The 18,494-nt window shown below is 43.8% G+C and overlaps 1 protein-coding gene and 1 long non-coding RNA gene across 3 annotated transcripts in view; both read left to right on the plus strand.

The window, feature by feature from the left end:
* Positions 1-13,929, plus strand: part of LOC126263680 (uncharacterized) — a 164,037-nt gene extending 150,108 nt beyond the window's left edge. For both annotated transcript variants that reach the window (XR_007546888.1, XR_007546889.1), the window contains exons 2-3: positions 5,884-6,254; positions 13,881-13,929. This is a non-coding gene — a long non-coding RNA (uncharacterized LOC126263680). The remainder of the gene's footprint in view (positions 1-5,883; positions 6,255-13,880) is intronic.
* A 239-nt stretch (positions 13,930-14,168) lies between these two features.
* Positions 14,169-18,494, plus strand: part of LOC126263483 (SET domain-containing protein SmydA-8-like) — an 86,104-nt gene continuing 81,778 nt past the window's right edge. The window contains exon 1 of the mRNA XM_049960575.1: positions 14,169-14,254. Coding sequence (XP_049816532.1) covers positions 14,169-14,254 — 86 coding nt within the window. The remainder of the gene's footprint in view (positions 14,255-18,494) is intronic.

Genomic DNA, 18,494 nt, shown 5'->3' on the forward strand with positions numbered 1-18,494 from the left:
AGTGGATTTCTGAAAACAGATGGTCTCATTTACTATTTCTCCTCCAATGGCAATAGCAGTACCCGCCAGGGTAGCCGAGAGCACTGATGCGCTGCTTTCTGGACTCGGGCAGACGCACCGGCCCCGGACCAAATCCGCCCGGCGGATTAACGGCGAGGGCCGGTAAGCCGGCCAGCCTGGATGTGGTTTTTAGGCGGTTTTCCACATCCCTCTAGGTAAATACCGGGCTGGTCCCCACGTTCCGCCTCAGTTACACGACTCGTAGACATTTGCAGACGTTCGCACTATTTCATGGCTCCCACGAGACGTTGACAGCTGGGGTACACTACTTATGTCCTGGGCGTCTCGGGGTGGCATCAGGAAGGACATCCAGTCACCCTCTGCACGTAACACTGCCAAATCCGTCGTAACACGGCCGACCCCGCGTTGGCGCGGGACAAAGGCCGAAGGCAAGAAAGAAAGAAATGGCAATAGCAGTAAATCTCATTTGAACATTATGGAGCTCTTAATAAATCTGAATAACATGTTTGCAGCTGCCTTATTACCCCCAGTGACTGATATGTATCAGTCAAACAAAGGCAAATTCGTGAAATGAAGTGAGACAGAGGTTTGTTGCCATAAGACTTCGTGCCATCTTCATTCATTTCGAAGCGGACACTAACACGTAACACCGACGACTGCTGAAGCTTTAAAATCATCTGAGTGATGCTACACTCCTCAGCCATGGTAAAACGGAATGATTGAACTCCAACCTGTCCCAAACACACGACATCTCAAGACTTTGTCCCTGATACGCTAATTTATTGACCATTGTGAAATGTGGTAGTATAGACAGTGGAATTATGTGCAACGAAGATTTTCTGGCGAACAGTTTTTGGTACAAAAACTGCCAGCTGATTTTCAGTAAACACAGACGTAGCATACAAGCACAAGAAAATTTGGTTCACTGTATGACTAAATCTTCGGTGGTAAAATATAAGTACCCACAACAGTCAATCGTAGAAGAGCATCCCCCAGACCGACATCAGATTTAAGTACCATAAAAACAACAGTAACTAAAGAAATAATAAAGTAACAGACATGCAAAGAGAATATGTCATAACGACTTCAGTTCTGCATGAAAGCGCTACACGTAATCCAATGATGCTGCAGTCTGCGGTATCTTCTGCACAAAAGTGTATAACCGCTGTTCAAGAGTAGCAGGAGAGTTGATACCATGGACGAAGAACATAGCCGGAATAGATGGCTTCAACTAAGGGTATCAGAAAAAGGAATTTCGTAATGGAGCCAAATTTTAGAGGGACAGCAAGGCTCAAATACAATAAGCAGGTTCAAATGGGCGTAGTCTCCAGTAGTTGTACAGAGATGTAGATGCTTACAGGGAGTACAAACACCAAATAAGGTTTCAGCTGCCAACGTCACCAAAATCTTGTGTAAGGTAGCAGAATAAATGAAGGTCAATTTCTCTCCTTACATAAGAGTTTTATACATCGTAACAGGAAGGTGAATCTGACACCCAACTTACTTCGGCGGTAATGAGCAGATTTGCCTACAAGTATGTAATGCAAAAGGGATGACACTCAATCGACGGTATTAACACACTGCTCCTACAGGGTGTTTCAAAAATGACCGGTATATTTGAAACGGCAATACAAACTAAACGAGCAGCGATAGAAATACACCGTTTGTTGCAATATGCTTGGGACAACAGTACATTTTCAGGCAGACAAACTTTCGAAATTACAGTAGTTACAAATGTCAACAACAGATGGCGCTGCGGTCTGGGAAACTCTATAGTACGATATTTTACACATATCCACCATGCGTAGCAATAATATGGCGTAGTCTCTGAATGAAATTACCCGAAACCTTTGACAACGTGTCTGGCGGAATGGCTTCACATGCAGATGAGATGTACTGCTTCAGCTGTTCAATTGTTTCTGGATTCTGGCGGTACACCTGGTCTTTCAAGTGTCCCCACAGAAAGAAGTCACAGGGGTTCATGTCTGGCGAATAGGGAGGCCAATCCACGCCGCCTCCTGTATGTTTCGGATAGCCCAAAGCAATCACACGATCATCGAAATATTCATTCAGGAAATTAAAGACGTCGGCCGTGCGATGTGGCCGGACACCATCTTGCATAAACCACGAGGTGTTCGCAGTGTCGTCTAAGGCAGTTTGTACCGCCACAAATTCACGAAGAATGTCCAGATAGCGCGATGCAGTAATCGTTTCGGATCTGAAAAATGGGCCAATGATTCCTTTGGAAGAAATGGCGGCCCAGACCAGTACTTTTTGAGGATGCAGGGACGATGGGACTGCAACATGGGGCTTTTCAGTTCCCCATATGCGCCAGTTCTGTTTATTGACGAAGCCGTCCAGGTAAAAATAAGCTTCATCAGTAAACCAAATGCTGCCCACATGCATATCGCCGTCATCAATCCTGTGCACTATATCGTTAGCGAATGTCTCTCGTGCAGCAATGGTAGCGGCGCTGAGGGGTTGCCGCGTTTGAATTTTGTATGGATAGAGGTGTAAACTCTGGCGCATGAGACGATACGTGGACGTTGGCGTCATTTGGACCGCAGCTGCAACACGGCGAACGGAAACCCGAGGCCGCTGTTGGATCACCTGCTGCACTAGCTGCGCGTTGCCCTCTGTGGTTGCCGTACGCGGTCGCCCTACCTTTCCAGCACGTTCATCCGTCACGTTCCCAGTCCGTTGAAAGTTTTCAAACAGATCCTTTATTATATCGCTTTTCGGTCCTTTGGTTACATTAAACCTCCGTTGAAAACTTCGTCTTGTTGCAACAACACTGTGTTCTAGGCGGTGGAATTCCAACACCAGAAAAATCCTCTGTTCTAAGGAATAAACCATGTTGTCCACAGCACACTTGCACGTTGTGAACAGCACACGCTTACAGCAGAAAGACGACGTACAGAATGGCGCACCCACAGACTGCGTTGTCGTCTATATCTTTCACATCACTTGCAGCGCCATCTGTTGTTGAAAATTGTAACTACTGTAATTTCGAAAGTTTGTCCGCCTGAAAATGTACTGTTGTCCCAAGCATATTGCAACAAACGGTGTATTTCTATCGCTGCTCGTTTAGTTTTTATTGCCGTTTCAAATATACCGGTCATTTTTGAAACACCCTGTATATAATGCATGTCAGTGAGCAGAAGGTGAAACAAGCAGCGAGAGAAAACGTTTTGTGTGGAAACAAGTGTGGACAGAGGCAGAGGCCGCACCATGGGAGGCACCATGAAAATCTCTTAGACGGCGTCCCGCAGCGGGAGTCAGCGAGTGGACAGGTGACGCATACTGGGGAGCAAGTAGCGGACTACCAGAAGTAGGACAGAAAGAAGCTTTTCGCAGTTCCAAGCGGATACGAACAGAAACCAGTGACGCAGTTGATCACGTGAACAGCGAATGGTACACATGTGATGTATGCATGTAGCTTTTAGGCATCTGGAGCGAGCACAAAACGTCCGATTGGCGGAAACGAACTAGGAAAGAGTAAAGTGCCGAGATTTCGACGCAGTTCAATTGTAGGGCCCTTGCGATTGGCAGAGAGAGTTTCCACAAAATAAGAGGAATGCTCCTATTGCTCGAAAAAAAAAGCCGTGACGTGGAGAACGAAAGAACCCAGGTGGGGAGACAGTTCGGCTACGAAAAAGACAAGAGCGAAATTTTCTAGGACACTTCTCTGAAGTGGCGTCGAGTGCAGGATGGAGTGCATAACGCTCTGTACTACACAGAGGAGAAATCTGAGTGAACACTGCGTTCACTGCAGCTGACATTCAGCTAGATATTAGCTGAAGCGTCGTTGAGACGAACCAGCCAGATAGTTAAATGTCCTTGCGAGGACTGAGAGGGTTTTTTAATATGCACGCTGCTCCAACCGTGCGCGTGCATATCGCCATATTCAAAGACTAGGGATGAGTACATGTTTTCTCACATAACGAGGAACAGGGAGTTTCTGCTGAAAAAAACCAGCAAAGGCTTAATTAGTTTTTATAGGAATTTCAGTGGGCGAGAGCAGCATGCAGATGACAGCTCATAGCAGCTAAGGTAAATGCCGCAAGCAAAGGCGTAAACTTGTTGGTTCACCCGCTTGCATCCGCTGTAAACTCGAGCGACCTATGTCACAAAACTAACCATCCTCTGTAAACTTGATTGTCATCCTTAATAGTACTGAACTTTGAACCAGAATCGGATGATTTATCGTAGTACTGGCCAACGTCATGATATAGTCCTAAGAATAATTTTGTAAAGGAACTTCTAGTTAAAATTTGCCATTGTTGTGTTTAGGATTATTTCACTTTCTGAGAACGAGATGCTTTCATTTGACAAGTGTCGTAATATTGTCACATTGTAAACTGTGTAAATGCGTGTATTTCTCTGATAAGATTGCAACATTAAACAAAAAAATATTTACAGCTTACACAGTTGTTGTTCTGACCTCAAAACCATACTCATGTTAACTGAATCTTCAGGCGATTCCTGGTAGAACAACGGTATAATAGGCGAAAAGCGCTAGTTTTTTTTCTACAGTAATACTTTTATTATGATAACCGGTTTTTCGGCTTACAAGGCCATCTTCACACATTTACTGATTATTGTCGCTAAAAAAGTTACAACGTTTGAAAATGACACTGCAAAAGAAGTTACACATCTAGAGTGAAGACGAAATACACAGTAAATAACATCTTTGACACAGTGGTGGTAACGCAATGTAAAAAGTAAAAATGTGAACAGTAAATAAATATAAAGGGAGAGACAGGAAAATGGTGCATTAACCTACATAACAGTTTATATTAATAAACAAATCCAATTAAGTAAAATAAAATTAGTACTTGACAAGGCTATTTCATGAGGTATAAAACATGGAGAGTGACACACAACTAAAAGAAAGAATTAACAATGTAACAGCAGAATATATGAGGAACTTCACCAATGTCAATAAGATAAACAGAAATAAATAAATTCAGGAAAATAGAGGAGTGTGAGGGAAAACATACAGGGATGTTGTACTGCATTTTAAAAAGTAAACAGTGAACAATATGAAAGAAGCAAACAGGAAAAACATTAACATTATACTCAAAACTGTGCCTATGTAACAGTTTGCGTGAAATAAATGAACCAAGTAAAATTAACACCTTACTTGATGAGACAGCTACATGAGGTATTAAACTTGGAAAGTAATACAAGTACCAGTTAAAAGAAAGATTTAACAATTGTAACTACGGTCTATATGAATTACATCGATAATTTTAATATAATAAAGAACTCAATGAATACGGGAAAATGGGGGAATACGTAGGAAGAGACAATGTGCGAAGTAACGCGAAACAGAGAGGATTATGTGAAGTTTAGAAGTATTAACCTGCGATAGGTCATTTAAGATTAGATCTGGACTGTGAGATAGATGTTTATTAATTTCTAGGGCTTCCATCAGGCTGGGGTTTTTGCCTTTCTTTGCTAAGTGAATGACATGGGACTCTCCCTGGTAGGTGTGGCCTTCGTTTACAAACATTGTAACTTTTTCGGTGACAATAGTCAGTTAATGTCTGAAGATGGTGTTATAAGCCGAATACGAGTTAACACAATAAAAGAAATATTACAGAACAAAATCAAACTAGCGCTTTTCATTTATCGTTAAAATCATTTATCCACATAAATTACCAGTTTCGGCAATTCTCTGTTGCCATCTTCGGGTCTGTGTTACAGGGAGTAGACTAGCGTGGAGATCTGTGTCAAATCAGTATCAGTCTTTGGACTAAAGAAAACAAAAATAGCGATTTTTTTATTTTTGTCACTTATAAATGTAGAATGGGAGTTTGTGGAATTATTTACTTTGATGGCACGTGCTTTTTTCAGGTGAACGAGATTGCCTTCAGCGGAAATAGCTTTGGAAGCTCATCGTTGATATAATCTGGTGCCTTGTCAAGTCCATTTCGGTGAAGGTGTACTGACAAAAATTAGAGCTTTGACAGTCAGTTAATGCGGAACGACAAAGTGATTTCGAGGACAAATCTTCCAGGTCAAGTTTTCCTTTGAAAATCCAAGAAAATATGGAGACTGTGACACAAAATGAGAAAGAGTTACAGGATGGTGAGGAGACTCGTGTAGCGTTGCACTCAAAGCATAAGAGTCTCCGTCCAGCCAAAGAACTGAATTCTCAGGCGAACAGCAACCACTTCTGCAATGGAGAAGCTGACACGTCCCCACAGTGCAACGGTGTGGAGCCTGTAAGTATAGATCAGCATGTGTAGATTTCATAACACTCGCAGACTCACATTCATCTTGTTTTAGTATATAACTTAAGTCTATAAAACTCTTAACATTTTTCACAACATGACTTTAGAAAAAGAAGGGAAACATCTCAGTCAGTTTAAAAAATTAGTACTGTAATCAAAACAGGAACCGTGTATTTGTGGCCATGTAGTCACAAGTATGTGCTCTGAACATTTCTTGTTCACCACAACCTTCGTGTTTCCCTTCCATAAATTACTATACTCCAAACGTGTAATCTGGGGAATTATGTCCTCTGCTTAAGGTCAATGTCAGATACTAGACGACTTCTTTTGCCCAGGAAGGCCCTCTTTGCCTGTACAAAGTCTGCTTTTTATGTCTTCCTTGCTTCGTCTGTCATCTGTTATTTTGACTCCAAGGTAGCAGAATTCCTTCACTGGGTCTGTTTCATGGTTTCCAATTTTGATGCTACGCTTCCGCGTTTCTTCGGTTTTCTCTCAAGCCATAACACCTGGTCATTAGAGTGTTCATTCCATTTAACACGAGCTGCGATTCTTCCTCAATTTCAGTCAGGACAGCAATGTCATTAGCGAATTTTACCACTGACGTCTTTTCACTATCAATTCTAAACCCATTCCTGAACCTTGCTGTTATTACGATACTTGCTTCTTCGAAGTGTAGATTAAAAAGTAGCGACAAAAGATTCAAGCGCTGTCTTTCTAAGACGAACACTTCTTTTCCGGTCTTTCGTTCTTATTTTTGCCCTTGATTCTTTTACATCTTGTTGTGGTCTTCAGTCCAAAGACTGGTTTGATGCAGCTCTCCATGCTACGCTATCCTGTCTGTTTCCGAATAACTACTACGACCTACATCCTTCTGAAATTGCTTACTGTATTCATCTCTTGGTCTCCCTCTACGATTTTTACCACTCACGCTTACCTCCAGTACTAAATTGGTGACCCCCTGATGCCTCAGAATGTATCCTACCAACCGATCCCTTCTTCTAGTCAGGTTGTACCACAAATTTCTCTCCTCCCCAGTTCTATTCAGTACCTCCTCATTAGTTACGTGATCTACACATCTTATCTTCAGCATTCGTCTGTAGCACCACATCTCGAAAGCTTCTATTCTCTTCTTGTCTAAACTGTTTGTCGTCCGTCTCTTATTTTCATACATGGCTACACTCCCTACAAATACTTCCAGAAACGACTTCCTGACACTTAAATCTACACTGGATGTTAACAAATTTGTCTTCTTCAAAGACCCTTTTCTTGCGATTGCCAGTCTACATTTCATATCCACTCTACTTCGAGCATAATCAGTTATTTTGCTTCCAAAATAGCAAAACTCATCTGCTACTTTAAGTGTCTCATTTCCTAATCTAATTCCTTCAGCATAACCTTTCACATGTTGTATATTATTTCCCGCCTTTTCCTATAGCCTACACCTACTTTCCTGTGAATTTCGGACGTCTTGCAACATTTTACATTGTCGAACGCTGTTTCTAGGTCAACAGATTATACGAAAGTGTATAGTTTTCTTCCGTCTTATTTCCATTATCAAGCGCACCGTCAGACTTTCCTCTCTGTCCTGAAGTGAAACTAACCGTCGTATAAAAGATCCTCAGTTTTGTTTTCAGTTCTTCTGCACACTATTCTTGCCAGCAAACTTTGAGGCATGAGTTGCCAAACTGATTGTGGGATAGTTCTCGTATTTCTCTGTACTTGCTAACTTCGGCATTGTACGGATGATATTTTTTCGAAAGTTGGATGGTATGCCTCCAGTCTTATAGTCAACACACGAACTTGAACAGTCGTTTGGTTTCAACTTATTGTGATGATTTCAGAAATTCTGAAGGGGTGTGATCTATGTCTTACGAAAGCAGTTGTTTGTTGCAACTTTCTATGATGATTTTAGAAATTCTGAAGGGATGTGATCGGTATCTTACGCTTTACTCGATCGCAAGTCCTACAGAGTTCGGTTAAACTTTAACATCACATACTCTGTGTCTTCGATATCGACCTCCATTTCTTCTTCTATCACATCAGACAGTTCTTTGCCTTCGTAAACGCATTCAGTGTACTCTTTCCACGTGTCTGTCCTTTCTCTACGTTCACAGCGGAATTCATCTTCCACTGTTAATATTGACACCCTTGCTTTTAATTTCACCGAAGGTTGTTTTGACTTAGTTGCATCAGTCCTACCGACGGCCATCGTCTTATCGATTTCTTCGCACTTTTCCTGAAATCATTTCGTTTTGGCTTCCCTGTAATTCTTATTCACTTCATTAATAAGTAACGTATATTGCTTTATTCCTGTGTTTCCTGCTCATTTTTGTTCTTCCTTCTTTCGTCGATAAATTGAAGTATTTCTTCTGTAATACTAGATTTCTTAGCAATTACCTTCCTTGTATTCATATTTGTCTGTTCAGCTGCCACTGCCATTTCTGGAGATGTTCATTCGTCTTCATCTTAACTGCATCTTGTGGTATTCATTATCGCAATATCTACAGCCTAAAGTGAACTTCAAACGCTTCCGATCATTCTTCAGTAGTTCAGTAAATTATTGCTTCCCAGACTGGTTTATCTGGAAGATCCATTATTAGTAAATTGTGATTTCAGTCCACATCTGCAACTCGATTCAACTTGCAATTCAGTATCGGATTTCGGAATCTTTGTCATCCAGCTGGCAACTTCCAGTGTCTGCTGGTCTCGTCCAGATATTCTTCAATCTCTTGTGATATTTAAACACTTATTCTGTATTATTAGTTAACATTATTACAGAGCTCAATTAAGCTTTCTCCTCTCTCGTGCCTATTAACGGGCTCGTTTCCTCTCCTATTTCTCCTCCTACTACAGCCTTCCTATCACCCACGATTACTAGATTTTCATCTTCATTTACGGACTGAGACGTTCACTATCCTCACATATTTTTTCTATCTCTTCATCTTCTACCTGCGACGTCAGAATGTATGTCACAAATATTGTTCATGACGAGTTTTTTTTCGATTCTGATGAGAGTAATTGTATTACTGATATGTTCACGATAACTCATGCTCTGCTCTACCTTCATAACGAATCCTATTCCCGTTACAATATTTCCCCTGATATTGATATTACCCCGTATTAGTCTGACCACAAATACTTATCTTCTTTCCATTTCTCTGCACTGATGCCACAATATATGCTATGTAAAAAAAATCGCAACACCAAAAAATAATCAGCGAAGAGTAATCAGATTACTGGAATACAGTTGCCTCGGTAACAAAATTAAGCGATTAATATTGCAAGATCACAGGTTAATATAAGCGCGAGATAAGCCATTGCGAATATGAAATGTTGCTACATTAAGAACCGGTGAGACCGCTAGAATGTTTAACGCAAGCATGCAAACGTGTATGCATTGTGTTGTACAGGTGTCGGATGTCAGTTTGTGGAATGGAGTTCCATGCCTGTAGCATTTGATCGGTCAATACATGGATGATTATTGATGGTTCTGGATGACGCTGGAGTTCTGATCCGATGATGTCCCATATGTTTTCGATCGGAGACAGATCGAGCAGGTCAAGGCAGCATGTCGACACTCTTTAGAGCATGTTGGATTACAACAAAGGTATGTGATCGAGCGTTATCCTGTAGGAAAACACCCTTTGGAATGCTGTTCATGAATGGCAGCACAACAGGTCGAATCAACAGACTGACGTAGAAATTTGCAATCAGGGCGCATGTGATAACTACGAGAGTGCTCCTGCTGTCATACGAAATCGCACCTCAGGTCATAACTCCAGGTGTAGGCCCGGCGTGTCTAACACGCAGGCAGTTTGGTTGCAGGTCCTCAACTGGACTCGTTCTAGCCAAAGCACGGCTATCACTGTCGCCAAGGCAGAACCGGTTTTCGTCAGAAAAGACAACAGCGATCCTCTCTTCCGTGCAATGAACTCCCACTTGACACAATTAATGCCGCAAATGACGGTGGTCTGGGGTAATTGGAATAAAATGCTGCAGGGCGTTTGGCTCGAAGCTGTCCTTTAAGTAACCGATCTGAAACAGTTCATTATGTCACCGTGGTGACAATTGCTGTTGCAGATATAATACTTTGCACCAGAGCCACACATCGGACACGATGGTCTCCCCTCTCGGTGGTGCCACGTGACCGTCCAGAGCCCGTTATTCTTGCGACTGTACATTCTCATGACCACCACTGCCAGCAATCATGTACAGTGGCTACACTCCTGCCAAATGTTTCTGAAGTGTCGAGAAGGAACATCCAGTCGCTCGTAGCTCTATTACACGACCTCAGTGAGGTATTGATAATGGCATCTTTTCCGCCTTAAAGGCTCATCACGACCAGTCTGAAAAGTAACTAACGGCCATGACCGTTACAGCGTGTGTTTAAATCGAACTCGATATTCATCATCATAGCGGCGCTGCCAGCGCCCCTCTTATGCGACTGGCGTGAAATTTTAATGTACGTCATCTTTCGGATGTACACTACTAGCCATTAAAATTGCTTCACCAAGAAGAAATGCATATGATAAACGGGTATACATTGAACAAATATATTATACTAGACCTGACATGCGATTACATTTTCACGCAACTTGGGTACGTACGTCCTGAGAAATCAGTACCCAGAGCAACCACCTCTGGCCGTAATAACGGCCTTGATACGCCTGGGCATTGAGTCAAACAGAGCTTGGATGGCGTGTACAGGTACAGCTGCACATGCAGCTTCAACACGATACCACAGTTCATCAAGAGTAGTGACTGGCGTATTGTGACGAGCCACTTGCTCGGCCACCATTGACCAGACGTTTTCAGTTGGTGACAGATCTGGAGAATGTGCTGGCCAGGGCAGCTGTCGAACATTTTCTGTATCCAGAAAGGCCCGTACAGAACCTGCAAGCGGTCGCGCATTACCCTGCTGAAATTTAGGGTTTCGCTGGGATCAAATGAAGGATAGAGCCACGGGTCGTACCACATCTGAAATGTAACGTCCACTGTTCAGAGTCCCGTCAATGCGAACAAGAGGCGATCGAGGCCTGTAACCAATGGCACCCCATACCATCACGCCGGATGATACGCCGGTATGGCGATCACGAATACACGCTTCCAGTGTGCGTTCACCGTGATGACGCCAAACACGGATGCGAACATCATGATGCTGTAAACAGAACCTGGATTCATACGAAAAAAGAACGTTTTGCCATTCGTGCACCCAGGTTCGTCATTGAGTACACCATCGTAGGCACTCCTGGCTCCTATCTGTGATGCAGCGTCAGGGGTAGCCGCAGCCATGACATCCGAGCTGATAGTCCGTGCTGCTGCAAACGTCGTCGAATTGTTCGTGCAGATGGCTGTTGTCTTGCAAACGTCCCTATCTGTTGACTCAGGGATCGAGACGTGGCTGCACGATCCGCTACAGCCATGCGGATAAGATGCCTGTCATCACGGCTGTTAGTGATACGAAGCCGTTAGGACCCAGCACGGCGTTCCGTATTACCTTCCTGAACCCACCGATTCCATATTCTGCTAACAGTCATTGGACCTCGACCAACGCGAGCAGCAATGTCGCGATACGATAAACCGCAATGGCGATAGGCTACAATCCGACCTTTATCCAAGTCGGAAACGTGATGGTACGCATTTCTCCTCCTTACACGAGTCATCACAACAACGTTTCACCGGGCAACGCCGGTCAACTGCTGTTTGTGTATGAGAAATCGGTTGGAAACTTTCCTCATGTGAGCACGTTGTAGGTGTCGCCACCGGCGCCAACCTTGTGTGAATGCTCTGAAAAGCTAATCATTTGCATATCACAGGATCTTCTTCCTGTAGGTTAAATTTCGCGTCTGTAGCACGTCGTCTTCGTGGTGTAGCAATTTGAATGGCCAGTAGTGTAGAAACACACCTACTAGCTTTCGCTTATGTCGCACAGCTCCTTCCTGCTACTACCTTCTTTTTTGGTCAATGTATGTAGACTGAGCCTATTCATTTACACTTTCAGGTTTTCTAATTTTCTTATCACGTTCTGATATTTTACGCTACGGCTCGTAGATTGTTACGGTTTTGTTTGTTATTCATTCTATTTCTCTTGGCTAGCTCCCATTTGGCAGTCCGCTTCAGGAGACGAGGACAGGTTTATTCTGCCAATGGAGAGACCCTCACGACATTTTTTCACTTACAGTCTACATGTTCTGTGGATGAACATTGTGTGTCTTTAAAGCAGTGGTTTCCGTTGCCTTCGGTGTCTTCGTGCCGTTGATCATTGCTGATCCTTCCACCTTTTAGGGGCAGTTTCCCACCCTAAGGACAATAGCGTGCCCCCATCTCTGTCCCCCCCTTCGCTCTTGTACAAGGTCTTTGGCAGAGCGAATGTGACTCCTAATCGGGAGGTCTTCAGCAGCCGTTCCTGATACTTTTGATTCAACTTTTAAGCAGTGGATGAGATCAAACACGGGACAGTATTTATGTTGATTAAAAATGATGTCGATATAGTCTCTGTAATAATCTGGTGTTTGTGCCAATATGAATTTTGAAGAGATTAATATCTGCTTTCGACGATTTGTGTACCGCAGAGATGTTGTTGTTGTGGTCTTCAGTCCTGAGACTGGTTTGATGCAGCTCTCCATGCTACTCTATCCTGTGCACGCTTCTTCTTCCCCCAGTACTTACTGCAACCTACATCCTTTTGAATCTGTTTAGTGTATTCATCTCTTGTTCTCCCTCTACGATTTTTACCCTCCACGCTGCGCTCCAATACTAAATTGGTGATGCCTCGATGCCTCAGAACATGTCCTACCAAGCGATCCCTTCTTCTAGTCAAGTTGTGCCACAAACTCCTCTTCTCCCCAATTCTATTGAATACCTCCTCATTAGTTATGTGATCTACCCATCTAATCTTCAGCATTCTTCTGTAGCACCACATTTCGAAAGCTTCTATTCTCTTCTTGTCTAAACTATTTATCGTCCATGTTTCACTACCATACATGGCTACACTCCATACAAATACTTTCAGAAACGACTTCCTGACACTTAAATCTATACTCGATGTTAACAAATTTCTCTTCTTCAGAAACGCTTTCCTTGCCATTTATCCTCTCTACTTCGACCATCATCAGTTATTTTGCTCACCAAATAGCAAAACTCCTTTACTACTTTAAGCGTCTCATTTCCTAATCTAATTCCCTCAGCATCACCCGACTTAATTGGACTACATTCCATTATCCTCGTTTTGCTTTTGTTGATGTTCATCAACAACAACCGCAGAGATAAGACATTTTATTTTTAGCACGAGATAATGGACTCTACCGTGGCCATATATGCTTCCTCAAGTGTTTATAGGGTTAAGGTCAACTGCCTGAAACCAAATAAGATAAGAAAGCTACAGAAAAATTACAGTTTCAGAAGTAATGTTACTCTTTATCTCAGTAGCGAATTATATTCTGGAGTAAAAACAGGATACTTCTTTTTAAAGAAGCGTAGTTAACGTTTTTATCTTGGATATTGTGGTGGCAAATGGGATTACGGAAACACTTTGTTCGATATTTGACGAACGTTGTAGATAAATGTGACTCGCCGTTTAAGCTGTTTGACGTGGTGGCCACTTGTATAACTGGGCAGGTGTGCGATTGGAGCGAGGGGGAGGAGGAGGACCTGGAGGACACGGAGCGGCTGCTGCGGCAGCACTCGGGGTGCGCCGGCCCCTGGCGGCTGTTCCCGTCGCCGGTGGAGGGCCGCGGCCTGGCGGCGCAGCGGGCGCTGTCTGCGGGCCACCTGCTGCTCAGGGACCCGCCGCTCGTGCTGGCGCCGCGCGCCACCGCAGCCGCCGCCAGCGGCCGCCCACTGTGCGCGCGCTGTCTGCGCACGCGGCCCGCGGACTCGCTACACCCGTGTCCCGCCGGCTGCGGGATGGCCGTCTGCTGCCCCACACCTGATGGTGAGCCGCGGCTGCACACTACAAGCAGTCTCTACATCTACATCTACATTTATACTCCGCAAGCCACCCAACGGTGAGTGGCGGAGGGCACTGTCATTACCTCCGTTTCCTGTTCCAGTCGCGTATGGTTCGCGGGAAGAACGACTGCCGGAAAGCCTCCGTGAGCGCTCGAATCTCTCTAATTTTACATTCGTGATCTCCTCGGGACCTATAAGTAGGGGGAAGCAATATATTCGATACCTCATCCTGAAACGCACCCTCTCGAAACCTGGACAGCAGGCTACACCGCGATGCAGAGCGCCTTTCTTGCAGAGTCTGCCACTTGACTTTGCTAATAATCTCCGTAACGCTATCACGCTCACCAAATAACCCTGTGACGAAACGCGCAGCTCTTCTTTGGATTTTCTCTATCTCGTCCGTCAACCCGATCTGGTACGGATCCCACACTGATGAGCAATACTCAAGTATAGGTCGAACGAGTGTTTTGTAAGCCACCTCCTTTGTTGCTGGACTACATTTTCTAAGCACTCTCCCAATGAATCTCAACCTGGTACCCGCCTTACCAACAATTAATTTTATATGATCATTCTACTTCAAATCGTTCCGCACGCATACTCCCAGATATTTTACAGAAGTAACTGCTACCAGTGTTTGTTCCGCTATCATATAATCATACAATAAAGAATCCTTCTTTCTATGTTTTCGCAATACATTACATTTGTCTATGTTAAGGGACAGTTGCCACTCCCTGCACCAAGTGCCTATCCGCTGCAGATCTTCCTGCATTTCGCTGCAATTTTCTAATGCTGCAACTTCTTTGTATACTACAGCATCATCCGCGAAAAACCGCATGGAACTTCCGACACTATCTACTAGGTCATTTATATATATTCTGAAAAGCAATGGTCCCATAACACTCCCCTGCGGAACGCCAGAGGTTACTTTAGTGTCTGTAGACGTCTCTCCATTGAGAACAACATGCTGTGTTCCGTTTGCTAAAAACTCTTCAATACAGCCACACAGCTGGTCTGATATTCCGTAGGCTCTTTGTTTATCAGGCGACAGTGCGGAACTGTATCGAACGCCTTCCGGAAGTCAAGGAAAATGGCATCTACCTGGGAGCCTGTATCTAATATTTTCTGGGTCTCATGAACAAATAAAACGAGTTGGGTCTCACACGATCGCTGTTTCCGGAATCCATGTTGATTCCTTCAGAGTAGATTCTGGGTGTCCAGAAACGATATGATACACGAGCAAAAAACATATTCTAAAAGTCTACAACAGATCGACGTCAGAGATATAGGTGTATAGTTTTCCTTATCTGCTCGACGACCCTTCTTGAAGACTGGGACTACCTGTGCTCTTTTCCAATCATTTGGAACCTTCCGTTCCTCTAGAGACTTGCGGTACACAGCTGTTAGAAGGGGGGCAAGTTCTTTCTCGGACTCTGTGTATAATCGAATTGGTATCCCGTCAGGTCCAGTGGACCTTCCTCTGTTGAGTGATTCCAGTTGCTTTTCTACTCCTTGGACACTACGTGACTATTCTGCAACTCAGAATTAAGTTCTTAGCACGAGATTTATGGGACGAGTTCGACACTAAGTGAATTCTATCCATAATGGATGCAGTCGAACTCCCTTATAGGGTGGAGAATAATAACCCCTACCAGTTATAATAGAAGATGATTCTGTTTGAGGCACGAACGGTTTCGGGCTTGCGCCCATCTTCAGGTGGTTTTACATTCACCTACATGTTTCTGTGCTCAATATTGGCGATCACTCTTTAAATAAAAGCCGTATCATGCGATGATGACTAAATAGATCCATTTGAAGCAAGTGGAAGTACATACGTTATAAAGCGCAGGGTTTCTATAAATTATCTTTACAACTGAAGACTTCAATCATTTTAAAACTATACTAGATATTAACAAACGGTTTTTAACATGTGATAAGACAACTCATAAAGTTATTTTTACCTTCCAGGTGACGCAATTTTGAAGCAAAATTGAACTTGAAAATATGGACGCCACAGGAGAAAGCTCAGTGTGTGGCCTTATAGGTACAGACGCCACGATCCCTGATTTCACACCACTAGGCTTCTTCCTGTGGCGTTTGCAAAGGATCTGGTGTACTGAACCAAGATTTCAGACCTGCACGACTTGAAGGCACGAATCCGTAATGCGGCTGAATGCGCCACCGTGGAGATCTCGAATCGTACGTGGAGAAAAATGGAATTCCAACTACACGTTATCCGTCGCACTAAGGACGCACACACTGGTGTGTGTGAATAAGGAAAAAAGCTTTATGAGTAATTGCATCACATATTGAAAACCATTTGCTAATATCTAGTATAGTTTTAAAGACATTAAAGCCTTAATTTCTAAAGATAATTTATGACCACCCTGTGTTATAGTACTGACATACAGCTGGACTGTCCACGTCGTTTCCATATTACATTTACCACCTTTTTTTTACAAAAATATTTCGATTGTTTACACACCAACTGTGTTGTACAATATAGTAAATACTGGTACTTCTATGTCGCTTAGTAACTTCCAATTGTTTCAGTTGGGTCTATTTAATTATCATCACATTATCTGATTTTTATTTAAACAGTGGTCTGCAACAATGATGTAAAACCATCTGAAGACATTCACAAGCGCAAACCAGCCGTCCACAAAATAAACTCATCTGCTTTTGTGACCCGTAGCGGTCACTATTATATAGCCTACTTCGCTACTATTTCTCGACCGTTGCGCTCTCGAACAGAAAGTGGGATAAATAAACAACTAAATTATTTCGTGCGAGTTCTGAGTTCTGTTATGTTCTTTGTGGCAGGCACAACGGCCATCAGAGAGCATTACCGTTGCATGTGTTAATTGTCGTCACAAGGCGTGGTAGGGAGCGTGGACAGCGTCAGATGCTGAGTGATCAATGTGAAGGACAGGAAGCTGCCGTATACTCGTGTGAGACAATGTCATCAGTACCTGAGAGAGTTTCAAAGAGGCCTCATTGTGGGTCACCATTTGGCCAACTGGTCGGATCGTGCAATATCCAGGACATACTGATGCGACAGCGACTCGACGTCTGACTGCATGGCACGTTGGGGCAAGGCATGTTCCTGGTCGGCCACGTATAGTCTCCACAAAGGAAGATTTTCGTGTTGTGCACCAAGCACATCTTAAACCATTCGCATCTTGTGCCTGCCACCAGAGAACAAGTAATAGACTCCCTACAACATTCTGTGTAATCTCTCAGCGTTGCTCGGAGACTAAGAGCGGCTGCACAAGGCAATTACCTTCCCATCGGTGGGCTGTCGTTAAGACTACAACAGAAACGGCTGCGTCTGAAGTGGTCCCGTGACCAGGAACAAGGGACTCACGACGAATGGCGTCGGATTGCGTTTAGATGATGAGGCGCAGTACCGCTCTACTCCAGACGACCATCCTCAGCGAGTGTGACGCCGTCTTGGGCAGAATTCCCAATCTTCCAGTGTTTAGGAGAAGCACAGCAATGTTATTATCGGCGTCATGGTCTGGAAAGTCATCATGTATGATTTCAGGTCAGGCTCGTACTGACTGAGGGAACTCTGACGGCACAACTGTACGTCACGATCCTCATATGTTCCCTCTCATGCGACAGTACTGGGGGGTGCCATTCTTCTACAGGACAATGCTCATAAAATTCTCTCGGGCTTCCAGGCGCGTCAAGTGGTTTAAAATCCACTAGCTTTAGGCCGAGATCTCCTCTGCCATTGTCAAGTGGTGAAAGTCGAATGATTGCTACTGCCATCCTTATATAGCTGTGCTGCCTTCAATGACGTCACTGATGCTCGCTCAGAGCCATATATGGTAATTTTTTCATTGCGTGCTTGCCGCGTCCGCTTCAACCTTCTGACGGCCAGGTTCCAAGCTGTGGTTAGCTGCAGGCCGCAGCCTTTATTCAGAATGCTGTCAAAAGTTCGCTCCTTTTATGACTCTGGCCCAGAAACTATTAGTCCGTGTAAAAACAGATGGTTTGTCGATTGCAATACGGTGTCCATTTTCTAGAGCATGTTCTGCTACATATAATTTCTCAGGACACCGTAGGTGATAACATCTCTCGTGTTGTACCCAGTGCTGTTCAATAGTGCGCACAGTCTGTCCGACGTAAAACTGTCCACACCCACATGGTGTTTTATACAGTTCTGTCATTCTGAGGCCTACATCGTTTTCACAGGCCTCATTAGTTGTCGAATTTCTTCTGGGACCCTGAAGACCGAATCGATTTAATCACTCTTTACGAGCCGTCTAACATTTC

This window comes from Schistocerca nitens, chromosome 6, assembly GCF_023898315.1.
Source record: "Schistocerca nitens isolate TAMUIC-IGC-003100 chromosome 6, iqSchNite1.1, whole genome shotgun sequence".
NCBI lineage: Eukaryota > Metazoa > Arthropoda > Insecta > Orthoptera > Acrididae > Schistocerca > Schistocerca nitens.